The sequence below is a fragment of the Condylura cristata genome, unplaced genomic scaffold (assembly GCF_000260355.1).
Source record: "Condylura cristata isolate star-nosed mole 26May11 unplaced genomic scaffold, ConCri1.0 scaffold00008, whole genome shotgun sequence".
NCBI lineage: Eukaryota > Metazoa > Chordata > Mammalia > Eulipotyphla > Talpidae > Condylura > Condylura cristata.
Genome location: NW_004567109.1, coordinates 56,688,996 through 56,716,495, shown reverse-complemented (window position 1 = coordinate 56,716,495; position 27,500 = coordinate 56,688,996). Strand labels below are relative to the sequence as shown.

General features: G+C 38.3%; 1 protein-coding gene across 1 annotated transcript in view; it reads right to left on the bottom strand.

Annotated features, from left to right (window-relative positions):
- DOCK2 (dedicator of cytokinesis 2) overlaps nt 1-27,500 on the bottom strand; it is a 394,233-nt gene that overhangs the window by 305,238 nt on the left and 61,495 nt on the right. The window contains exons 17-25 of the mRNA XM_004679543.2: nt 27,064-27,188; nt 21,973-22,071; nt 20,210-20,282; nt 20,004-20,107; nt 18,147-18,330; nt 17,875-17,972; nt 16,106-16,195; nt 14,948-15,048; nt 13,989-14,123 (exon numbers count right to left, since the gene is read on the bottom strand). Of these exons, the coding sequence (XP_004679600.1) occupies nt 13,989-14,123; nt 14,948-15,048; nt 16,106-16,195; nt 17,875-17,972; nt 18,147-18,330; nt 20,004-20,107; nt 20,210-20,282; nt 21,973-22,071; nt 27,064-27,188 (1,009 nt within the window). The remainder of the gene's footprint in view (nt 1-13,988; nt 14,124-14,947; nt 15,049-16,105; nt 16,196-17,874; nt 17,973-18,146; nt 18,331-20,003; nt 20,108-20,209; nt 20,283-21,972; nt 22,072-27,063; nt 27,189-27,500) is intronic.

Here is a 27,500-nt window from a genome sequence, read left to right as displayed (position 1 = left end):
ATAAGAAAAATGAATGAGAATTATTTTGGAATCAGTACTAAAAATTTCAAGCTCCAAACCTAAGAAAACTGATTTCTACCTATATAAACAAAATCACACCTAAGTATATCATAGTAAAACTCAGGACATCGAAGACAAAGAGATGATCTTAAAAGCTGTCAAGGAGAAGGAAAAAAAAAAAACAGTATGTTTATAAAGGATTAACAGTAAGACTGACAGCTGATCTTAACAACAGATGATAGTAAAAAAAAAGAAAAAAGCCAGTAATCTCTATTCAGGAAAACCTTTTTCCAATGTTCCAAATAAAGTCAGAGTAACTAAGCTTGCATGATTTTTTTTCAACAAAATTTTCTAGGATTAATTACAAAAGATTCATTTTCATAAATATATATATATATGGAAGGACAAAGGTGACATGAGTCAACAGTTATTTTTAGATGATAAAAAGCAAAACCTAGCATCTTAACCATTGCCAAGTATATAACAGTAGTATTGATGAAGTTTTGCTGATAGAAATATATAAACAATGTGGATGTTTAAAAGAAAAATACTGTCTGATTTGTGTAATTACTAAAAAATGTAAAACTAAAATACTGGACAACTCTAGTACAAAATTTAAGAGTGAAGGAACAACAATCTCAAATCCTTTTATTATGTGAGGTACTATAGAAATATTAGGTCTAGATGTTATTATTAAGTTAAATATATATGATAGAATGTCTTAGTAGCAATTAATAGAATCGAATAAAAACTGTAACTTTCAAACTAGTTAAGGGGAAAAGCAAGGAAGAAAATTAAAAACAATAAAAAGAAGGAAATTAAAAAAGAAATAAAGGACAGAAAATTTAGGATAGTAGAGAAAATGCTAAGATGAAAGAAGTAAATTCAAAACATCAGTAATTACAATAAAATCTAGTATTATTTCATGATGAACATTATTATCAAATAATATATATTAATTTCTTTAAACTGATAAAAAGCACTGGATTTTAAAACTCTAACTCATATATATATGATGAATTAGATTTATATATACATATATATGTACAATTATATATATGGGGTATATATAATTATATATATGTATATATGGGGTATATATATATATATATGGGGGATATCATCACTTTTATTCAATACTGACGTAGGAAATTGGTAGTAAGGACTAAAAGATTGGAGACACAGGTAAAAGAAGAAAAGGTTGCAACTGGGAAGAATCAGAGAATGAGGTATCAAAAGCAAACCCAACCTTCCTTTTTTTGTGTATCTTATTGGGAGGTGGGTCAGTGAGATGCAAGACATCATGACTTTGGTTCTGACTTCACTAACTTTGAACTGCCTTCAAGACAAGAAAGATGAAAATAGCAAGTAAATGATTGAACACACAGATAGCCCTTGGTGACAGGTCAGGCTAAATTTCTGAGTTTTCAGAAAGTTTTCAAAAGTAATGGCTATAATTTTTTTCACCTATGAAAGGGAAATTGAGTGAAAGGAGGTATAGACCAAGGATCTGGGAAGTATGAGACATAGGAAGGGAGTACTAGGCAAAGGAAGAAAATATTTTGAGGAAAAAAGATATATTGCAGTATAAAATGGTGTGACTCAATCTTTCTGAGATGACTGATTGTAGACAAAATAATGTTATCACCTGTGGATTATTCACAAAATATATTTGATGCTGGGAATCTCTTCAATTTTATTACCCCTATTATAACCAAGACCTCAAGTAGACCCTTCTCCAGAATGTCTATTTGATAGGAAAGCAAGAAATAATAATTAATGATGAAAATTAGCCCAGCAAATTGTTATTTGAAAGAACGTTCTTCTGAGATTTCACTCACACATGAGTAGTCACCTCAAATCAAATGATTGAGCTATCTGCTACTTCTGTAACATGAGTTTTAGATCCACATGTTAACAGATAAATTGAGAAGTGACTATGACCATACACTAAAAAACCAAACCAAACCAAACCAACCAAACAAACAAAAAAACAAACCTGCACTTAAAAACTCATGATGGGCCCTCCCTGGTGGCACAGTGGGATAAAGCACAGCAGTAAAAGCCACTTCCCCATGAGCTCGATCCCTGTCTACCCCAGAAATGACCACATGGCTCAGCAGACCTCTCCTGACCTACCCACTGCTCCCCTCAGCGGTGTACTTAGATGATCTGCCTGTTCTGCTCCCCACTCTGTAGTCTCTGGTGAATCCTCTCACGGTCCCTGCACCTCTAGCCTGTACCCCAGTTCTGTATGCATAAATAAATAAATCTTAAAAAAAAAAATAAAACTTTAAAAAAAAAAAAAAAACTCATGATGGGCAAAATAGACATTGTGGGTCTGCTACACTTAAAAGGTCTGCTCAACTGCCATCTTTGTCAGATGCTGTTCTGCATTCCAGTACAAGGTTAGAACAGCCAGTTATCTGACCTAAAAGAATATAGTATACCAGACCCCACAAAACTCCTTTCAAATTAACCAAGAGCAGGAGGGAAGCTTGATCTCCCTGGAGCAAATGGGCTAGTTCACTGAGGGAGGCCAGTTGACTAATGTATGACCTAGTGTTCCAGAGACTAATAAGTAGTATGCCTTGCTGAGAAGATTGTAAACACGTGTGGGGGTCTAAGGTATGGTTTCCATTACAATACCAGGTTATCAAGTGGATAAAAAAAATACCTGGTCAGCAGACTCACCTCCCTGATGAAGGCCTAGATGACAGAAGCACATTTTCAGTTTTCACCCACCGTTTCACTTTGTTCTCCTGCCTTGTGTAATTGATGCTGCATGATTATTCTATCAATAAAAAGGCCAGGATTTTGCTTTTAGCAGCATCCTGACTTGTACAGCCTGCTCCATAACTCCTATTTTTTGACAGCGTTGTGTTGCTGACACAACAATACATGGTTTTAAAAATAGTAAGTGTTGTGATTATCAAACAATAATGCTGACCAGAATTGAGAAATTGCAAGAAAAATAAAAGCATTACTCAATCAGTTAAGGAAGCAGAGGTTATGTCTGTCTGCTAATGCACTTAAAGAATGGGTAATTTTGTCTTACTGTCTTATATGAGGTCACCAAATTAGCATACTTTTAAATTTTATTTTCAATTTTAAATTCTAATTATTCGACCAATTTTCTTTTTATTTTCACTGTATTTTATTTTTGTTAAAATACTTTGAAATCATTTGTTTATCTCTCACCACTGGAACATAAGCTCTATGAAGACAGACGTTGTTTTCATGTTCCTGTTAGACAGTGGTGCATAAAAGGATCACAAAAATCTCTACCCCTCAAACAACAATTACAATAGATACTAACAATAAGTTTACTAGCAGTGGTCAAACAAGGAAATGGTTAGAATCTCACTCTGTTTGTGAAAACCTGGTAGCCAAAGAATCAGAAGACTCCCAGCCTGGGTTTAAGCATAGCTTTGCATTTAAATAGTTTCACCATAGGGAACTTTGCTGCAAATATTTTGCACATAATAAGCCTTAGGCAATATTTCTGTAAAAGAGAAAAGAACTAATCTAAATCTAACCTTCACCCTAACCATTTCTTTATGATCTCTTCCTCTTTCTCCTCCTCCTCTTTCTTTGTTTTCCTATTATTGAGGTAGTATTGGTTGACAACACATTATATAATTCAGGAAAACAGGTTCACATCTTGTCAGATGTATACCATCATGCTTCATCTAAAACTATAGCACCCATATCCCTTTACTATAGACCACTGGGTCACCTTACTCTTTTTTTCCACCCCCTACCTTCCATCTTTCTCCCCCCATCCCCTGACCTCCAATCCCAGTAGCCTCAGTTCTACAATCAGATTTCTAGGGCTTGTTTAGTTTACTTTTATCAGTTCCTTTGTTTTGTTTCTCTATATTCTACATGTGAGTGAAATCATCCAATAATTCTCTTCTCCCTCTAACTTGTTTCTTGGAATAATCCCCTTCAGTTCATCTACATAGTTGTAAAGTGGGAGTTCATCTATTTTTTAAAGATATTTATTTATGCATACAGAACTGGGGTACAAACCAGAGGTACAGGGCGATGAGAGGTTTCACCAGAAACTGAGTCGAGAGCAGAACAGACGGATTGACGAAGTACACTACTGAGGAGAGGAGAGGGAGAGACAGGAGAAGTCTGTTTTGCCATGTGGTTACCCACCTGGCCAGGGATTGAACTCTTACTGTAGTAGCTTTGTGGTTCTGTGATTTAACCCGTTGTGCCATCAAAGAGGGCCCCATCTTTCTTTATATAGCTGAATAATAGTCCATCATGTACATACACTGCATCTTAGTCTACATCTTTATCATTGGGCACTTAAGTTATTTCCATCACTTGGCTATTGTAAATAGTGCTGCAGTGAACCTAGGAGAGCATCAATCTCTTTGAAACTACACACTAGTTTTAAGTATCGAATTAATGTATATAAAGCACAAAACTGTTACAGGACAACTGGCACTCTGCTTGAACTCAGTTCTTTACTGCTGCCCAGGATTGTGTAATTAACACAGAGATGAACCATTAAGTCACTTCTCACAGAGGTTCAATCCAGGTATCACTACTTAGTCATAGCTCCCTATGACTGCTATAAATACAGTCTCAGTGTCCTCTTCAACAAGGGGCCAAGCAGCTGCCACCCATCAATTCTCATGGTACATGACAAACTCTCGTTGCCATCTGAGTGTCAGCATGCTGCCTGATGTGCAAATCTGTTCCGTTAGATGCCTCCTGAGGACTTTGCAGTACACAGAGAATAAACTCTGTATGGTGGCCTCTGCCTAGCTCTCTAAATTCATCTTTCTCCAGTTCTTCTTTGCTCATTCCATTTCAGCCACATTAATCCCACTATGTGAAAATTTAAAGTGCTCCTTATTTGAGAGCTTGACTTCTCCTCCCTTATAACACAGTGAAGAATTCCCACTTTATAGGTGGAAGCTAAGCACAAAGATAAAGTTTTCTGACACAGGCTACACAGTGACAGGGATTCTTCACCTCTATGCTGCACCACCTCTCTTGACCAGTTGCAACTCACTGGCATTTGTCACAGATTGGTAAGTTGGTTTGCTTACTTTTTGCACCACCCCCCACCTCAACCCCCAATTTTATGAGGGTAGGGCTACATCTGTCTCATTCACTTCAGCATATTGGCATAGAACTTGGCCATATAGTAAAACTTAAGAATGTGTATTGACTGAATGAATGAGTTAATGTGTCTTTCCTGCCAACTACATTAAGAGAGTAAATTGAAGGACAGTAACCATATGAGTCTAATAACTAAGCCCTTTTCAATTTTCCATCCACCACAGAACACAATAAGCTATAAGCCCAACAGCTGAGCAATATATTATTTCCTATTAAGGAAACAAATTCTGCTTTGGGATGATGCCTGCCTCAAGTGCATTTGAAGTGGATCACAGAGTACATCTAGTCATCCTGATTCAGTCCGCGTTCCTGACAATGATGTTAGCTGGGTGTATTTCACCCCTCGGGCGAGCTAGACCCTTTATTATTCTGCATGTTCATATTTAGTTACAGGGGGTTTGAAAACACATTTCCTAAATTTACATATTTATTCAGTAAATTGATTTCCCTCCCAAGTCATTCTCTGAGGAACTGTCAGCCTCAGCATTTGACAGAAACAGACTCTTGTGTGTGTGTGTGTGTATGTGTGTGTGTGAAGGCAAAGATTTTGCCAGCAAGCCTGCTTCCAGCTTCTAACAAGGAGTTAACAAGAAAAGGAAATTGTCTACTACTTCAACCTGAAAGAATGAATATCTCCTGTCCTCCATGACTTTCCCCTTAACTATCTACAGCACAGATAGTCTTGTTCTGCAAGATTAAGACATTTAAAAGGGACAATGGAAGCAGACAAAAACAGTGTCTTATAATTTGCTGTGTATGGAGTATTATATCCTTGCCAAAGAGTTTACCCAGCCTCTAAAGGGCTGCAGGAGGAAGCCAGTCTAGAATTATGCCCTGAAAAAGCAAAATTCACAATGTAGGTAATTAACAGGCAGATGGCTGGAAATTGTACCTCAAAGCTCTATCCCTCTGCTTCCTACCCACTACCCACTTCCCTCAGCCTCCAGATTGGGTATCAGGAAAGACTCTACTCTCTGAAAAGGCTTAGCTTAATCTCTAAAGACCTCCTATTTGCAAAACATCATGGTTCTGATCAGTGTTCAGTCCTTATGACCTCACTGTAGCAGTTGATATTGTCTGTTTTGTCTCCTTAAAATGCTCCCTTTCCTGATTTCTGGAGTGTCAATCCTTTCTGCTTCCTTTCCTGCACTTCAGTTTCACTCCAACATTCAATCAGTTCTGGAAATCCCTTATCTTCTTCCCCAAACCATTGAAACTTTCTCTTGCCTAGAGAGGGTTCCCAGGGACTCTTTCCTCATCCTTCTCTTCAACATGGTAGCCTCTAGGGTCTCATCTTGAGTTTTGTAGCATTGTTCACCCTATGCGGTAGCTTAAGTTCCTCTTTGATTGATTCATGCTAAAATTCTATCTCTATTCTCCACTCCCAAGAACTCAAATCTTTATCTAACTTTCTGCTACATTTCTATCTACATATGTGTCAACACACACCTTAAAGTTTACACATCCCAAAGAAAAACACATCTTCCTCCCTACAAACCTACTTCTTGTCTATATGATGCTGACCAGCAAGGTGTGAACAAATGGGCAACAGTTTAACTTCATATAAGCTTATTTGGCACTTCAGTTTCACTCTAACATTCAATGGTTCTGCAATTCCCTATCTTACCAAACCACTGAAACTTTCTCTTGCCTAGAATGCTGCAATAGTTCTATTATTGATCTTCTGCATCCAGTATTTCCCTTCTCTGAACTATCTTTCCCACACTAACTTTACTTCTGTAGTCACCCATCTAAAACATGAACTTGATCATGTAAATCCCCTGCTTTAGCACTTCAATGACTACTGTTGCCAAAAACAAGGATTTCCAAACTATTCCTATGGAAAAAAAAATTATAAGTACAATTCCCAAGAGATGATTATTTTTTTTACCAGATTGTATCCATGTAATATTCTAAGTTAAATGTTTATAAAATTTAATTTCTTCATCTTGAGGGAAAATGGAGAAATTTTAATATTTTGACCTGAGTCCAGCAGGTTAGTCCATACTCCACTGGGGTACTCACTCCAAGCTGTGAGATGGAGGGCGGCAGCATCTATGCCAATCTCCCCCAGCCTAAAGAGTGACATCACACTCTTTGGTCTGTCATTCAAGATGTTTTACAATTAAACTTCAACCTACCTCACAGCTGTATTGTCCATCACCACCACCTAACCTATGAGCCTCTTTTCTCCACAAACATGGTCCGTTATTGATGGGCTTAGTATAGTACACAGATCTTGGCTTTGGTGTTGGTTTCTTCCCTGCCAACACTAGCTTAATTCATTTTCACACTTTTCTGGCCCTTAATTTCTCCTTCTGCAAAATGAATATAATTATACCTTTTATTAGTAAGGTTGTTTTGCTCATTAAGTGAGTTACAGTAAAAAAGTGATATGGGGCCAAGCATAAAGAAGCGATTCATAGGTGTCACTTAGGAGTAGAGTAGCCAGAGTAAGTGAAAGTACTATTACAGATGTTCCCACTACTTGGGATTAATTAATTCATGGCCCTCTTTTTTCCCATAGGCTGGTTCTTAAATACCTTTCAATGTATAATTTAAAACACAGCTCCTCTGAGAAGAATTGCTGATTCTCTCACAGTAGCTTGTCATTCAAACCTGTCTGCTCCTTAGGAACCATTTACAGAACCCCACTGTTGCTTCCTATATCTCATTGCTTATTTCAGTGAACTATGATTTGATTGCATGTCTGTCTTAGCCCCTTAAGAAAGTACAACACTAATTTCAGAGTCCCCTGTACTTAACAAGTTCTTAGCATATAACATGTCTTCAATGAAAATTTATAAATATTTCCATATGCAAAGAGAACAGAGGACTTTTCAAATGTATGTGTATATGTACTATTTCATATTATAATAATGGCAACTTAATGGTTTACCAAACACTTTCACACATGTTTGTAAGAAATGGGCTGTTAGCTCCCTCTGCACTAAAGCAACACATAAAATTGATAACAAATTAAAGGGAAGTAACTGCTTAACAATATCCTTTTGATGACAGTTTCCTCTTCCATTCTGATCTGATGCCAAGTTAATGTTATCATAGAATAATTCCATTAACTACCATTGTGCAGTTTACTGAGCCATTACTGTCATCAAAAAGTAAAATTATCTTCAAAACTAAAACCAGAGGTTTACATAGGAATAAATGGCATTAACATGCAAACAAATTACACATGGGAGAAACAGGAATAGCAATGTGATGGGCATACCAGCCCAAACTTCACATAAACAGCTGATTACATTTTAATATTTATCCATACATAAGCAATAAAAACAAATCATACTGGCAAGTGCCTTCAAGTTAAAGCCATATTTGTTTAGAAAGGCAGAAGCTTATGTATTATATCCCACTACAGGCCATGCTGAGTGTGCCCTATTCAGATAATATTCCTACCTAACATATTCAGAACCTGGAGGGTGAAGCAGTCTATAATATTTATGTGAAAAGATACTAACTGATGGGAGGGTGAGGCAGGGACTGGAAAGGAAGGTAGGGGGCATAAAGTAAGATGCAAAATAAAAAGGCAAAAGAGGATCAGCTCATCTGATGATAAAGACAATTAGAGAAAGGGCAAGAATGTATTACTGATCCCCAGTAAAGTAAGACTGAACAGGATGCCCCCCCCAGTGTAAACTGTGTGCTACTTTAGTGCCTATGTTAATGGAGAGGCAGCATAAGGGCAGACAACAACAAACACAGACCAAGGCTGTCTGCTATGTCCTTCAGGTAAGGATGGGGAGCAGAATGACTCCTAGGTGCTGCTGTTCCTAACAGGATGCTGAGAGCATTTCTCTTTCCTGATTAGTGCTTGTTTCTAAGGAATGAGGGCTTCCCTGGACTGGTCTGGAGATGACATTTGTTTATTCATTCTTTGGGAGGATGAAGTGCTGATAAAGGTATGGTTGCCTGGACAGCTTTGCCATGGTGAGGAAGCCTTTTATGACAATTTATGTTCTAAGTCATATTTTCTTTTCTGAAATCCTACTGTATTTAGGGATGGTACCATGCAAACTAGTACCTCCACATGCAGCCTCATGCTCTGAGCAGTTCCACCAACACCCAATAACTGACCCTCTGGTGAAAGTTACTCTCCTCAGAACAAGCCATCCTCTTGGCTAACCACATCTCACAATTCATGGCCAAAAAAGGATACCGTTCTTACATTTGCTTAATCAATGAGGTAGATTGAGAAGATTTGCTCGTAAATTCTTAGCTGTGTGATCTTCAAGTCTGAGTCTAAGCCTCAGCTTCCTACCTGTGCAAGGGGGATGGACATGGTGTCCTCCCTCACAGTGAGCAAGTGCCTACTGCATGCCAGGTACTCAGTGCTTGAGCTACATCAGGGAACAGCCAAGGACTGGAGCTGGCATTCAAGCAAGAAGAAGGCAGTAAACAAAAGCAAAGTTAAGTATTACATAGTACATTCACATGTAACTAGCTATATGGAGAAGGAAGGTGAAATAAAAAGAGAGGGAATCAGAATGCTAGAGGTAGGGGTTGCAATTTTAGATTTCTAAGTAAAACAGAAAAGGAGATATTTAAGTAAAAATGTGGAAACAGCAAGATAGTGAGCAAAAAAAATACAAGGCAGAGTACGAAAGCTCTAAGTCAAGGGCTTCATTCCTAGTGAGGGGCCTGTGTGGCTGGCTCAGAGCAAGTGAGAAATAGGAAGAAATAAATTCAGGCACAGCTTCTTCAATAGGCTCTTCTGACCAATGGAGATAATGCATACAATGTACTTAGCAGGTAATAACAAAACCCAGGCATTTGTTAGATGACAGGCTGTGTGCTAACACACCTAAATTCCATTAGTTCATTTAGTCTGCCTGACAACACTGCAAGAGTTTTTACAAATATGCCAGTTTTAAGTACCAGGAAACTGTACTATAGGTAGACAAAAATCATTTGCTTGTGGTCTTAAATATTAGCAAATGGTGGCGGTAGGATTAAAAACAAAATTCCAAGCCTAAAGTAGCCAACTTGCAAAGACTGGGCCTTTAAATGTAGAACTAATGGCCTCTCTCAAGAAAAAGGGGTGGAAGTGAGGGTAGGGAAGGAGGAGTCTGTGGATGGCAGAGCACACCCAGGAGACTGGGACTACATGGAGGAGGAAACAAGAACTGAACAAACAGATCTGTAACAAAAACAGAAGACATGATCCAAAAGGAAAGACAGGCAAAGCAAGCAAGAAACAGGTTGCTCAGGTCAAGAGGGCCAGAGGACACAAACAGGGGAAGAGGGGTAGCAAAAATAAGCAGGGCCACTCAATGGGCCAGCAACAGACCAAGGTGGATTCATGGGGTCATTGCAATCCCCCAAAAGCACAGGCATCTGGTAAAATTACCTCCTCCTCTTAAATAATAATAAATAGCAAGAAAAAAATGTTTAGGATAGCATGAATCAAGATACCAGAACTTCCTCTTAGGAATTTAAATAGGAGTTTTTGAAACAAGCACCCTTGTTGACTCCTAGAGAGGAATGTGGTAACAGCTAACAAGCATTACATTTAAGAAATAAACACCACGTATGACACTGAAAACTTTGTACATATAATCTCACTTCCTCATCAAAACACTAAAAGTTGCTTTATCCCCATCTGTAAATGAGGAAGCTCAGGATCAAAGAGGCTCAGTATCTCTAAGTCAAGCACTAAGAGGGACAAAAACATGACTCCCTCCAAGGTGGATCCAATGTGATCACTGACCATGAACATGGATACACCCATCATCGTACAGTGCCTTCTGTGCAAGGAATACAAATAAGAGGTGTGGATCCTACTGCAGCAATGTGCTTTGGAGCATCTCTTTTCAAGAACCTCCATAAAGAAGCCCTGCAGTCTTATTTCTATGGGTTTGGTCAGTAGGTGAGGGAGCTCTTTGGTGTCCTTCATATAGGTCAGGGAAGTACAGGCTACTCTATACTCTGAGTATTCCCACAGCTCAGAAACCTTGGGGATCAGCTCAGCTGCTGTTGAAGCTTTGGGATAATAAGCACTGCAAGTTTTGTAAAGCTCCACACCTAAAAGATAATCACGTTAGTTCATTCTGAATGTCCCTTAATATGTTCTATATCTCCTGGAGGCTCAGTCATTCTAGAAAAGCATTGTGCATACTGGTCATATTTATGCATCCAGCACTTTGGGATACATTCCTTACAATTTAGGAATCTCCCACATTTTTATACCTGCCTCCCTATGCAGAAGCTTGACTCTCTTTCATATTCTGTTACAATTCTGCCCAGTGACACCTGCCCCAGACTTTGACACAGGATCTAGTAAATAAGATGAAGGGACAGGAAAATAATTTTCTTTGGCTAAGTGATAGAAATGCATAATCTTAACAGAAAAACCCCAGTCATTCTTAATAACTTCTCTTCCTTCCTTTGTCAACTACTTCCTGCATTTTGATACAGGAAAATCCCTAACCCTTGTAAATGCTCATGGGCAGTATGTGCAAAGAAAAAATGGGAAGGGAATAACTAATGGGAGCTAGATCTATTGTAATTATGCGTATGAGGAAAGAGAACAAAGGAATAACAGGAAACAGAAACACAATACAAGACACAATAAGACCCCAAAGTAATAATTATATTATGATTTCCCACCAGCTGGCTTAGAAATCTCAAAGCATTGAACCTTCTATTTTCTGGTGCTCCAAGTAAAAGGATTTCTGAGTATGGGGAACTACCTAAATTGCTTCCCAATGTCCTTGAGGCAACAATGAAGAGCAAATCTTTTACTCAAGATTCTAAAATGAAAAACCCAAACAAAATCTACCTTCCCTTATTGTGGGCCCTCCTTGCAGGTCAGCTTACATATTTGCTGATGAAAAACAATTCAACATTAGGCCCGGCTTACTTTGGAGACAACTCTTCTGACCAAATGCAGTCGCTTAGTACCCAAAATAGACTTAATTCAACAGATATTTTATGAGTATCAATATTCTATCTGTATATTGGGAATGTAGCAAGGAATAACAGAACACTCTGTTCTTTCAAAGAAACTAAAAGTCACTTCGACTTCAACAACCTTAATTTTTACTGAATAGAAAGTTAGCAGCTCTGCAAAATAACAAGTCTTGAAGCAGGACGAAGCAATACGAAAAAAGAAAGAAAAACATACAAAAGCTCTTTTTCACAGAAGAGGAAAGAGGCAAAGACTAATGAGAAAATATGGGAAGGAAGGAAGAAAGAAGGAAAAAAAAAAACGAGGTAAACCAAAAGGAAAAAACTGGGGTAGAAGATTCTTATAGATCATAAGTCCTCACTTGGAAGAGGAGATAAAGTATCCTTGACAATTAATATGAAATTACAATGTTTGAATCCTTGAACTCTCCAAAACTCAACTCTTAGAAAAACCCACAGCTTCATATTTTAAAAAGTTGACGCATATATTTGAACTTGGAAGTATATTTAAGACTTTTATATATCATCACTGCCTTGACTAACTAACAAACCAGAGGAACAGAAATAGTTCCATTTTAGACAAATCTAAGAGTTCTGTGTTGTGATCTGTGTGCACAGTTCAAGACACCTACCTCTTTTTCTAGTCATCACCTGAAATTGCAAAGAGTGTTTTAGGAGAATATCAAGTGGTTACCATTTTCAGATATCTTGTGGAGTATGAAGTTTCATAGCCTATCTACCCTCATACATACAGCTAGTCACATGTGAACATACAAAATGATGATCATGAATATCAGCTTTCTTTTGGGAATTCATCTCTCCAGTTAAACAAGACCAGACCATAAGAATCTGAGTTGGCTGAAGATTCCAGAGGAATCCACAATCTTTCCCTAGCCACACTGTTTAAGACCTTAACATATGACTCAGGATAGTTCTTGGATTTTGCTGGAACAAGAAATCTAAGGTAGCTTAAGCAGTAAAATATGAGCCTGAGATTTTCAGTGGCTTCCAAACTGAGAAACTTGCTTCAGAAGACAAGCAACACAAGGAAAGCAAAGCCAACATCTAAAGAGAGAGAGCCTATCTGGTAACACTGAATATCTGATTCCAGCCATACCTGAGGTCAATCTACTGCCTGGATTTTTCAATAATGTGAAATAAAATAAAGTCTTATTTTCCCGAAAGCCCATTGAATTGAGTGACCTTCATTTTCATGGATAAGAATTTGCATAACAAAATATTTCCTGTATGTTTCATCTTCTTTTCTATCACACAAAACCAACCTGACCATACACACAAGCTTCCTGCCTAACTTTATAGTTTTATAATCAGGATGAACGTAAGTTCTTCTTCAGGCTGCACTTGAGTACCTCCATCTCTAAACTCCATCAAAAAGGCAGCTAACTCTATGAGATCATTAAATATCAAATCTCTAAGGTGCTCTAATACATCAGCTCACTTGCTGGCCACTAGGAACTCAAGGACAGATAGTTCAACTATAAACACCAGCTCATCTGTCTTATATTACCTATTAGAGCCAAGTAACTGGCAAACTCGTTGTGTTCTGCTTCCCCATTTCCAACACCTCTCTCATTGAATATAGATTAGTGGTAAATTTTCACTATATCTCAAATGAAATAAAGAACAATAGATGAAATAGAGAGGGTCCTCAAATCACAAATCACTTCCATTTAGTGAGGCATACCTCTACAACATATTATAGTTATTTTGCCCCAGATGAACTTAGATGAAACAATTATTATTTATTTGTAAATCTCAAATTTGGATTTTTAAATTATTTTTAATGGAAGTCTGTCTAATTTTGTAAAGGAGTTTTTGTAATGGCACAAAGACTATTGTGTCTCAGGGGAATTGCAGAGCTAGTCAATCACTCTTATATAACAAGTACTTACTGTGAAAATAATGTCCTCGACCGAACAATGAACTTGAACACATATTCTAAAGCTTTCAGAGTTCTTAGGATTGGTTCACATTGCTCCCCTCTGCTGGAGGTATCCAAGTAAGTCTTCAGCACTGTCATCAATTTTCTAAATAAGAGAATAAATTCCCAAAATAAATTTCTAACCCACAGTATGGTAATTAGTTTACTCAATAAATTTCTAACCCACAGTATGGTAATTAGTTTACTCAGTAAATTATAAGGCATTCAATCAAAGGTTAAAGGTGGTGGAATATCTATACCCATTCATTAATTTTCAGTCATAAAAATAACACCATGAAAAATATATATTTAATACAGAGAATAAATATTTTCTACTCATAAAGAATCAATAAATGAAAAATAAATCAATAATTTGTTGATCAGCAAAACCGGTGATAATCAAAAGAAGAGTAGCGATATCTTTTTCAGCTTTTTCTTTCTACAGAAAATTTTATTCTGATATCATGGAACCCACCTTGGCTAGAAACTTTGCATTTTTCTTCATCACTGTCAAGGTAGATTTTAAACCAGTTGACCTGCCTTCCAAAACCCCTTTAACAAACTGGCATCCACCAACTATTTCAGCATCATCTCCCATCACTAATCCTCAGTCCTAAACCCAAGCTGTACTGAATTATTTGGCATACATACTTTCTTTCTAACCTTTAAATTTCAATGTCTACTACAAGTAGTTGCTCATTTAAATAACTGACTGACTAAATGAATAATCAAACACTTTCACATACTTCTACCAAATGATGGGTTTACATAAGTTTTACTTATTCCAAATAACCCAAGTACAGATTGGGTCTTAACAGAAAAGGCTTAACTTGGTGATCAAAAAAAAAAAAAAAAAAATTCAGTTCCTTGTGATGCAGCCACCCTGACAGAGCAAGTAAACAAGTAATCACTACATGTACAGTTTCTTACTTGTAAGCCAAAGTAGCACTAAAATGCTGTTGAATATAGGCCTCCAGAACAGTGTTGAAATGCTGGAATTTCCGGTCAGCAATGAGTCCTATTATGTAGATCTGAGAAAAAGGCAAGAAGTCAGTATTTTCAGGGCAGGCACAGAGCAGACAGCCCATTTTTCATAGCTGAACCCCTAACAAAATCTTTTGCTCAGGAAATAGTTCATTAATTTGTCTTTAGTTCTGTTCATAAAGATAGTGGCTCTTCTAAAAAGCCTTCCATGAAGTATACTATAGGGTTTACGACAAAAGGGATTCATGGTCAAATAAGCTTGAAAAGAGATAAAAGGGATTCATTGTCAAAGTCCTTGTGAATGACTGAATCTCAAATTTACAAAAGGTCAGGTTATCATTAATGTTTGTCTTCTTTAGTGCAGGACTTACCAGAGTCTTTAATACACTTAGCTGCTTCATGAAAATCTATGAGGGTTCTGCAATGGTCTACATTTTCTTAAGTTATGAATCAAAGGACCTTTTTTGTCACACAGCTTCTTTCTTTAGGGCTAGCTTTTGAGGAGGTGTTCTTAAAAAGCACAAGATTAAGTTACAATTTTCTCCAAATAACCTCTTTAAAAATAAATATGTCACTTAAATAAGAGGTTAACATAATAAAACTGTCAGTCTCTGATAATCTGATATGTTTATTTATAATGTTATTTTGACATGGCACTGGTAAGTAAAATATGAGTTAGAACAGAGAGAGGAAGACAAGACTATTTGGAAAGATGGAAGGAGGGAAGATCTGGTTGGTGTACCACTATAAAAGGTTCTGGGTAGGCAGGAGGAGTATCATGAATTTGGTGAGTTGGAGACTCACCAGGTAAAAGAAGGTAAAAGGACCTTTTTAGCAAGCATTTTGGGTGTTTTACAACCTGGGGAAGGACTAATTGCCACCCACAACTACTTTCAACCAATGCTACTCTGACATCAACTGTTAAAGTTCCCTTTTTATCTACTCTAACCATGCTTTCAAATGAACTCAAAGCAAATAAAAGCAAACAGGAGTTCATTCTTTGGTCTGCTTGCCCAGAGAATTCATGAAAAGTGTCACAAGAGGTACATTTGTTAGAGTTTCAGAGAGAGAAACATATTAATGTTGAATGATCCTCTGTCTTACCAAAGCATCAAAGACGAGGATGTCATATGTATCACTTTGAGAATGTTCCATCATGATGTTGAAGAGGGCATCCAGAGTATCCTGTAGAAACTGGACACAGTGATAAAGATTGTGTTTAGAGACAGTGAAGGTGCTCTAGTAATCACACTCAGCAGGTGTACTCAAGAGAATGAGAACATACATTCACCGCAGTTGAGGTCAAGAGGTCCAGGGCACTTTATTCACAAGAGCCAAAACTTGGAGTAACTTAATGTCCACCAAGTGCGGAATAGATAAATGCATGGTAGCATTTTCACTGTATAGAATACTACATAATAATAAAAGAAAGGAATTCTCACCCTTTGTAAGATGTCAGACACAAAAAAATGTATGTTCATTAATATTATATTTTTATAACATTCAAGAATGGATAAATATTCACCTATGATGATAGTAGCCTAATTGTTTTCCCTAGGTGGGTTACTGATTGAGAGGAAAATAATACAATGCCAAGTATTGTTTATTTTTATTCAGGAGGTAAGTAGTACCTTGTACTACTTAATAACACTCTGTCAAGAATAGACTACCTATATGATTGTGATACCATCAGCTCTGTGCCCTATAGCCTAAGTGTATAGGAGACTACACCATCTAGGTTTGTGTAACTATACCTTATGATGTTTGCACAATGACAAAATCACCCAGTGACACATTTCTCAGCATGTAGGCCCATCACTGCACAATGCATGATTGCATATGAGTGGGTATCTATATAAAAATACATTGAACTCCTCTTAAGTTCTCTATACATATTTTACTGCAGATATATTATACTTGCATTGCAAACTTTAAAAACTAAGGAATGAAATAGAGAGACAATAAAATTTCTTCCTAGATGACTTTTTGAAGATGCCCAAAGGTGGTTGATATTATTAAAGGATGTCTGGCATTTATTAAAGGATCCCTGGCATTGCTGATGCAAGCAGGTGGGTCAGCAGTGAACATTTTAAGCCTTTAATCTAGAAATCTGATCATTGCCTCTCCATTTATGGGAAAATAACTAAAATTTCATACCATTTCTTATTAAGGGATGAGAACCTCCTACAGTGCTTCAAACGACAGAGCTAATACATAAAGATAGTTAACTTCAGATTTCTAGCCACACTAAGCTCCTGATGGAAACAAGATCCCTAGCTCCTCTGGGAAACACCTGTCCCAATTACAGTGTTTGAGAAGAGGGTTGCTTTAATTAGGTCTGCATTGATGGCTTTCCCTTTCTCATGGTTAACATACAAAGCTCTTAAAGTAGTGGAAACCAAGAACATTTTTTATTCTAAAAGTAATATGTAGGTAGTAGTAATTGATTATGCCTCTACAACAACTTACAGCAAAAAAATAATTAACAGTTACTATTTATTTAACTTGATATGTTTTAGTTCAATCATTATGCTTTATATATGAAGTTTTGCTAGAAAATGTTTAAATAGTATTACTTTGCATGCTCTTAACAATCCTGGGAAAGATGGTATATTCACAATATTTTCTTATAAAGATAGCAACTGGCTAAGCTAGGAGCTATACAGAAGCTGATCTATTTCTGAGACTGAGCTGTCATCAAATCAATATACACTTTAGATTCCCTTGTAATGGTTTTGCACGTCAAGTTGGGACACTCAATTATCAGAGTAAACAGTGTCCCATTCCTTCAATATTTCATTTCTCCCGAAACCATTCATGATTCAAAGTTCTGTCATTGGTATACGAATACAAGCAAATGAAGCCCTGCTGACCTTGACCACTTCCTCTCCATCCACGATCTTTATTTTCTCTAAGTTTTCCTGTAGCAGTTCAGGTTTCATACGCCACTTCAACAAACCCAGCAAGCCCACTAAAATAGAGTCAAGAAAAGAAAAATTACTGTTATTGGTCTATTATGTCTGTATTAGGACCTCCCAGTTCCTTATTGTGCATACATATACTCCCATGCATGCATACAGGCACATAACCAAACATGCACACTTACTTGCACACCATACACAAAAACTTTTGATGATTCCATTACCGTTCTGGGTGAGCTTTGTGGAACACACCAAGGTGGAAATGGAAAACACATCTCTGGAGCTGACAGAGAGACCCCCAATGCTGCTGGAGCTTCTACTCAAGGTGGCCACCTTGTTTTCCATGTGGTGTCGATAAGACGGAAGGGTTAGGTAAGCACTGGAATCCTCCATCTTCTTGCTGTCCCCCTGTAAACAGCAGCTGGGTTACTTCCCCAATTCAAGGATACACACTAGTATAGCAGAACTCCCAGTGGCCAGATTACTCATTGTAAAGTAGAAAGGGTCAGAAATAATGAGGAATGTCATCAAAGAAACAACAAACATCAACTCATAAAGCAGGGCTATTTTCCACAAAACAGACAAGAACTCAATATTATGTCAATGGAAAGGGGTTTGATCAGTTGAAGACTCTTTAGACTTCATTAATGACCCAGAGGGAACTGAAGATTTCCAGTCATCTTAATTCATTTTAAATATGTTGAGATCTTAACACTTGCCCCCTGACCCCCCAATAGACAAGAAATCAGCAAAGTCACCATAGTAAAAAAAAAAAATTGTGGGATCTAGATCCTGTTTCAACACTCATGTCTGTGTCATCCTGAATACATTCTTTGCCTCTTTGTTTTATTTTTCTAATGATCAAACTGAATTAATACTATGACCTACTTCCTAAAGATTTTGAGTGGACACATAAGTCTCTGGGCATGCTGAAATAAATGATTCCAAATAGGTACTAACAGGAGTTAACAATCATTGAACACTTTCTCTGAACCAGATGCCACATTAAGTGCATTAGATGCCTTAGTTGATTTAATCTAAGCTTAGCAGTTGTTACTATTGTAGATACTCTTATCTGTCTCAGTTTCCAGATGAGGAAAAAAGGCTTATGGTAAATAAGTTGAAAACTGACAGCAAATGGGCCTCTGTTCTCAGTGAATTTACAGTCTGTTGGGAGAAAAGTTTTCAAGGCAAAATGTTTCATAACTGAGAAACCAGAGGCTATAAAGAAGAAAGGAAGAGTTTCTGGAAAAGTCAGAGACAGACTCAAAGGAGACTATACTGATGAAGGCTTGATGAAGCTGTATTTGCTATGTAGACCAGAGGCAAAGGGACAGTTTCTGTCTACATGGCTAAAAGAGCCAAGGGCAAGGGTTGTGTGATCCTTTAACCTCTCTTGACTTCATAGCCACGGGCTGCTGTGCCTCCATTCAGAGGCTTTCTACTGCCACAAGAGGGGCTAGAGAAAAAAATGCAGTTAGATGAAAACAAGCATTTCCCCCGCGCCTTGAAAGCAGTCTAAGTCTCATGATTGAAGTATAACAGGCTGACATTTGTACTCCTTATATATATGGCTCTTCCACATGGGATACCTCATTGTCCTGTCATAAATATTACCACCACTACTTAGGGGAAAGGAAACTGAATCTCAGAAAGACATCAGAGATGATTCCAGATCTAGCAGCATGATCAGGGCCCCCAATCCTAGAATTTTCCCATGAGCTACAGTGAGACATCTCTCAAATGTTTTCTGCCAGTATCTACCCATGTTACAGAGGTCCATAGAGAGTCAACAGCCCACTCTGTACACAACAATAAACGTGTCTTTTTATTGAATATTCCATATAACTATCATTCTCATGTTTATATTAAGAGTCTCATATAAACCACACAACTAGTCACTGAAGATTCATAGATAAAGAAATGAAGGCCCCAAAAAGCTAAGATTTTTGTAGATGTCTACACAGCTGGCATGTCTCATGTGATGTTTGGGTCCCTATTATTGATCACTGAGCAATCCTGCCATATCCCCTTTGCTTCTTGTACCCCTTCAGTTCAGTTAATTCCCAGTGATGGTATACCTTTAGTACAACTAAGTCGTGGCTTCCATCTTGCAGAGTGGTTCCATCTTCCTTCATCAGCTTCACATAGGACATGGCAAAGTTCTTTTCTCCTTTGTCTTTAGCTGAAGATAGGATTGTGAGGTTAGGAAGAAAAATGATACAGGGTTACCCAGCTATCCCACTCTTTGGGGAGCTGCAGAGATGACATTTGACTGAGTACTTACATTCCAGGGAGGACCGATGTCGAAACATGAACCGCAGATGGATCTTTTGCATGTCTTCAATAGGGACAGCCACCTCAGCAAGCAGACACCAGAGCTCAGAAGACAATAATTTAAATGGCCCACCCAATCCAGTCTCCTATCTCCCAAGGCAGCCTGACCATTTAATTGAGAGTGCTGCATGCTGATTTATTACCCATCCATCAAGCCTGATGAACTGTAAATAAATTACATAAGAACTAGCTATGAAGAGAAAATAAAGTAACAAATGGAATCCATTTGGCAAATTGCACTGCCAGCCAATAAAAAGAGGTCTGTAAATTATAGTGGGGAAAAATGAATCTCCTCAAATTGATATAAAAGTCACATAACTTTAGCACAGGATTTGATGCACTGCAAACTGCACAATACACATTTTCCTTACACACTCTAGGAGTTCTGGCAATTGCAGCAGGATTTAGCAAATTAACAACAATCATTAAGGGTTTGCATGAAGACTCTCAGTTATATAAATTAATATGCTTGAATCCAATATTTGGGAAAGTCCTAGGGCTCATTCCCAGCCTTGGTTGAATAAGTGTCCAGATATTTTGGCCTTCTTGGTCACTGAACTTAGATGACCATTCCCTGACCATGCCAGTTTCATTGTTCAGTGAGTGATCACGATCTGCCTCTGGACCTGCCTCTCAGGTCTCAGTCTAAGGTGCAATCCATGCCAAAGCAGAGAAACTTAGCTACCTGTGAGAAAACTGATTTTTAAAATGGATATGTTTATGCAGCACTGAAGACAATTGAAAACCAAACAAATTAATATTTTTGGGTGTTCTGTCCTCCATAAAATGAATATTGAGTCTGAAATGTTCCACTATTTGTATGTTTCATACAGAGCATAAGCACTGAGTCTCCTGGGCTACTGCATCCCACAAATTTTCACTATGCATTGAATGATTACAACAGACCAGTCACCTGTGGCACTGCCATGCTGACATTAAGGCAAAGACCCTGCACTCTGAAAGAGCTCATGGCTCACCTAAGGTGACATATCATTATACCAGACATGTGACCAGGACTAGCAAAGAGATGTAACTGAGGTTCAAAAGCATAAAGATGAGAAAACCAAACTGGCTTAATAGCTTTCTGACCCCAAAATTGGGCTGGTCATCAATTTGAAGATCTCATGTACAGAGGGACCTACAGTGGAAAACAGGAATGTCAGTGTAGAGGCAAGAACCACTGAGGTTTGAACGGCTATCTCTGAAAGGTAAGTCATGTGAAAGCCTTGAGTTTAGGTTCAGAGCACTGGGTGAGAGTAAAGACTGCTGCTAATTATAAGGAGAGATATCTGAAGCTGTGATCAAGCTTCATTGTTCACTGAATTAATTCTAAAGTATTCTTCCAATGCACAATGTTCCCTTCTGCTTAGTGTGACAATCTGGTAATGTGAATATCTGTGGTTAATGCCACCTCCACCTTTTAGACTTTAAGTGGCCTTTTAAAGCCTCACATTTGCTCACAATATCTGTCACTTCTGCATGCTGAGGCTGGGCACTATCCACAAGAGGACTCTCTGAAAGTTTGGCAGAGATTAAGTATTGGGCCAGTGAAGGGTGGTAAAGAGAACAGGGTGTTTTCCATTGGTCACCATCTCCACTGCCTGACACTACTGGACACAGACTTAGGTACTCTTTCAGATTTTAAGGAGGTGTCTCAAAGTCACTAAAAACATAACATTTGCTGCGATTGTTAATATTATTATGATTAATTACCTTGACAGTTTCCATCCATCTTGGCTGTTTGACTTGATAGTACACAACAGACCGATATTCATTCATGGGTTTGTCCCCAGCTCCCACGCAAATAGCATTCTGATCCAAGGAAAATGAAGAGAGCAAAAAAACACTATTGTATTACCATTTTCTGTTGTTGGAAAATTGGAGCCCCAAGGCCAAGACTGGTTTTAAGTCCTGGGATGATTCTGCCTTTCCAAGCCCTTCTGCCAGGTAACAGTCATGGCTTTTCTACATTACGGATTTATATACCAACATCCCCAGCCCCGGGAGTGACAGCTGCTTAACTACAGAAATTCTATTACTTGCATTCTGGAAACCACTGGAGCGCACCAGGCGCTGACGTGGCTGCCTTATTGTAAATGTAACCAGCCTTGGAATGACTGCATGCTGCCAGTCTTATTAATCCTATTTGTTTCCTAAATCTGAATGTGCACAAAGTTTACAAACAGGCTTAGATCAGCCAAGCAGCAGCTCTTTCTGATGGATTTCTAATGCTAACACACCAAGGTACAAGATCTAGGCAAGGGAAAGAGGGCACACAGGCTTCAGATGAACTCATAGGCAGGCATGCTGAAGGAGCCCTTCGGGGTACACTATGGATATCAGTCAGATATTAACCCTGCCATGAGGGCTCAAAGTTTGGTGGAGGGATTATTAGCTGAGCAGACAAATTACTATAATGTGGGTCAGATGTCAGATGCCAGACACCATGGGGCACAGAGAAGGGGCACAAATGCAGCCTGAAGACTCAGGAATGATTTCTTGAAAGAGAGGACAGTTGAGAAATTTAAAGGATGATTCTGAATGACACTGAGCAGAAATGTACAGCAGACCTTCTGAGCAGAGGCGTAGCACAGAGCAGGCAAACCTGTGGAGAATATCCTTTGCCATAAAAATCACCCTTAAAGTAACAAGGAATTATCTTCTAGTATAATGTGCTGGCCCTTAATTCTCTCTTCAATTATTCCAGAAGTTTGGCCCCCAAACAAGACCTAAGTTAGAGTCATCCTGAAAGCCCTAAAGTCTAATAGCCATACCAAACTGTAAGATTGAATCTCAGGTCTCCAGAGACCTAGGGGTATGAGGATTGGTTTTGGAGCCTCAGGCCATAAAACTGCAAAGCCATGTATGGCTGGACATTTTTATGGTTACAGAGTCCATGCCTCTCACCTGATTCCATCAAATTCTCCAATGGATCCTTGTCCCTTCGCTAGTTGAATAATCAAAGGTAACCTACTGCTGGCACTTTGAGACTACCAGTGAACTAAGTCAACCTGTGGTTACCCTATCCCATCACTACCCTATCACTAGAAAACTCCCTCTCTCCTTATGAGTTATCAAGAAAGAAAGAGTTCATTTTCAATATTTGCTGATGGTACTTGTGGCTACATAGAAGTCATTTGAAAATAAGAATACAGTAACTTTTTGGAACGATTTCTATACAAGCAAGGGTAACCAGTGAGAAATTAGGAAAACACACAAAACTCCATTGGTTGAAGGGATGAAGCCTTCTTGAAGCCCTGCCTGAACTAAAAACATGCTTCCAACTTTTTTCTGGTCATCTAGACAGTACTTTTGTCCAGTATTGTATTGAGCCCTGCATATACACTTCCTCACTTTATTCAATCCCCATAAACACCGCAGATGGCGACCATCATTGTCTCCATTTCAAAATAGGCCTGAGAAGTTAAGTCATTTACTTAAATGTAGCAGAGATGGACCTTCATCACAAAACCTCTAACTCTGCATCAAGTGTTCCTTCTTTAACAACCTGGATGCCTTCTAGCCATCCAAGATTTATATTACATGGAAGTTATGGTCTTTGAGTTTCTCTAGTTCCAGTGAATCCTATATAGCTTATGAAATCTGAAACTATGTATATATCTCTAGTAAAAGTCACATTGCTATACAGCAGGCAACATATTTCCATGAAATCATCCTAATGATGAAATTTTTTGGTTACTTAAAGCAAAACAAGGAAGTCTTAGAATTATTAAAAGGCTTAAGACAATTCCTTCACCTTCCCAACTTCAGAGATAAAACTGAATGTTGCAAAGTGTGTTCAGAGAGTATTATGAGTCCAGGTTTAGGGAAAACATAAATTCATATATATCTCAAGAAAGTCTATTTAATCATTTTCCCCATTATTCAACTCCCCAGGCCCCAATTAACAGTAAAAGTCCAAATTGGCTTCAGGTCAACTGAAGAAAATCTGAATAGCAGTCAAGAAGCCTAGATGGTGTAGTGATGTGACCTTAGGAGGCATATCAACAAAAGGAAAAATCAGGCTTTTAATCAAGGCCTGTTCATCTCATAAAAATCACCTGAGGAACAAATGACATACCGCCGATGTGAAAGCACTTTGAAAGGCTAAAGTGTCTATGTAGTCAAGGACACATCATAGGAAGATGGCATTAGCATCCACAAGTATGAAATCAAGCCTAGAGACCTTTCCAGTAGTGATGGCTAAATTGAATGAATACCTATTATGTATTTACCTCACTTTATAGTCACAAGAGTAAGGTGTCACTGCTGGTCTTGTTTTTAGAGGGTCTTCAATTTCAAGATATTATGTAACTTGCATCGTGCAAAGCTGGGCTGAGCTGGGCTTTGAGTCTGTCTGCCTCAGAGAGGCCATGTTCTCACCACTAGACCACAAGCTCCCCATGCCCTCCCTCCACTCTCGTAAACTAAATGGTCTAAAAAGAGCAAAGGTTTTTTCCATGTGGCACCTGAGCCTTTTCACATCTACAACTTGCTTCAGACATCCACATTTAATTGCCCATGTGAACTGGTTCCTGAACAGGATTTAACCTGCAGTTGTTCTGTCTTCTCCAAGCATTACCTGCTTCCTATTACTCAGTATTTACTGCATACCAGGTCTCTTCCACCTACTATTTTGTTTAACCTGCAACACCAAGAAGAGACTATTACTCCTCTTTTACAAATGAAAAAGTCTTGCCTAAGATCACTCAGCAAATAAGAGGAGAGGCTGAGATTTGAACTATATTTGGTATAGAGCTCACCCAGGTAGTTTTTCTTTTATCTCTCCTCCCAAATAATGGCATTGAGACCCCAAAATGAGTGAAGGACATATTTAACCTACTCTGCCAAGAGCAGTGTACACCTCGAGTAAGAGAAATCAGTATGTCTAAAGGGGACTGCTTCGACAGGAATTCACAGAATCAAACAGGAGTGTCTCAATGTGCCACCTGATGCTTAATTAGGCGGTAATATTTATTTCTGCAAATAGAGAAATAAAAACCTCCCACAGCCTTCCTTAGCAATTTTCAATAGTCAGTCAACTGAACTCCCCCAGAATTTTTCTAATAGATGAAACTGCAAATTATTGCCCTGCCCCACAGTTACCTTTCTGTTTCAGCCCCCAGAATTCCTGCTCATATTCATCTGTGAGAAGTGTGCCTGTTCAGGCTGGTTGGGTATGACTGAAAATGGTGATGAAGGTGGAAGTAAGTGTGGGTCCAAAATAAGATAAGACATCCTCTTTGATGCTAATCCTTCTAATGTGTCCTATAGCAACATTGAAAGCAAGCATAACCATGTTTTAAAAAATGAAACTGAGGTTAGAAAGTTCTCCAACAGGTAGTTGGATAAAAATAACTTCAAAGCAGTGGTCTACACATTCGTGAAATAAAATTTCCCTTTTAGATGAAAACCCTCTGTGCTTTCTTTGTGATACTTTGAGCAAAATGTCTCTCACTTATTTTATTTTTCAGAAAAGTTTGAGAATCTAACAAAAAGGATGAGTTAAACGCTTAAGTTTTGCTCCAGTAGATATTAATTATGGGAGCCCATCTCTGCAATCAAATAGGAAACTGTGGGAGTTTATTTAAACTTGAAAAATATTTATGAATCATCACAGAATTTGGTAGAAGCAGTTGTTAACCCCATTTTTAATGTGAGCAGTAAACCAGATAATACACACACACACACACACACATATGTATATAAAATCTACTGGCTTTAAAGTGATTTAAGAGGGCCAGGGAACTCATCTGCCATATAATAACTTTCTGACCTTGGGAAAGTTATTCCACTAGACAAAGTTTCCCCTCTATATACTAAGGATATTAACAGTAATTCTTTGTACTTATCACAGTGCCTGGAACTTTGCAACTCCTCTCTGAATGCTAATTATTCTTAGGCAGAATGTGCTAAACTCCAGGCCTCAAGACCAGAGTGGGTGATTTATGATAATTCTAACCCCCACCCTGTGTATTATCTAAGAGACTTACTCTTACTGTGGCCTAAAAGGAGTCTATGACATGCTAAAACTTCCTCTGAGAGCCGACTTTATTTTCAGCTAAGTATTCTGAAAGGAGAAATTGAGAAGCAAAACTCTCCCACACACTGGCCATAACTGCTGACAACCTTAAAGGAAATATAAGTAAATAAATGTAAATACGCATAACAAATATTATACAGGACATATGCTATATAAATATTTATAACATTGTGTTTTGCATTCTTGAATACATTCTGCTGGCCCCCTGGAGACCAATTTAAGAGCAAAGCTATCCATCAGAATTTCTGGTTGAGTGCTAGGGAGTTAGATTAAGTATTGGGGCTGGCTGCTTTGAGGCCATCCTGAGTCTCCACTCCAGCCCAAGGCTCTGTGTTGATCCTCTTTCTTGCCATGAATATTCCCAGAATAAACCAGTTAGGTTTCAATGAAAATGACATTTTGAACTGAAAAAGGCTAACCTGTAGGCTGGGGTCAAGCAAAAATGAAGAGGAGGAAGAATAAGAGGGAAAGGAAGAGGAAGGATGTTGAAGAAAAAGAAGTAGTGGTCGTGGAATGGAAGGGAAAGAACAGACACTGAAAAACTGCTTTGGTAAAAGAAATAACAACTCCAAATCTTATTATATATAGACTACTGTACAACCAAGTACTAAAGGTGTAGATCACATTGCTCAACACCATTCCTAAGGGAACCTAGCATTCAGAAATCAGGATTAATCAGGGATGAGGAGGGTCAATCCTCTTCTGAGGAGAGGTACGAAAGTGGGGGTCCTGTCACCCAGAGCAACAGCAGGCTTCCTTACCGGCAGTGTTTTGCCATCCTCAGTGCACACACACATTATCACTTCCACATTCCTCTGTGTGGTCTTGTTGTACTTGTCAAAGTCGCCTTGTAAGAGAGTGATGTAGATGTCATTCCTGACATCCCCTGAAGGAGAGGGTGAGAAGACAAAAGTTAGAATCTATATGGCAGGCGAGACACTAAAGACACTGAAGCACATGTGTGAGAGTGTGTGTGTGTGCGTGTGTGGGTGGGGAAGTGCCCCTACCTGAACGTATACTCATAAAATTAAAATCAAGTAAGGATGATCCAGGTTGGTCGTTTTTCATGCCATTAACATCATTTAATTTTCATACTCTAGTGACACCTTCTGGGAAGGCAAAGGAAAGCACCAACTGAATTGATCTTGCCCCAGGAATAATAATCATCCTGTAGAATGTATAGAAACCTTTCTACTGT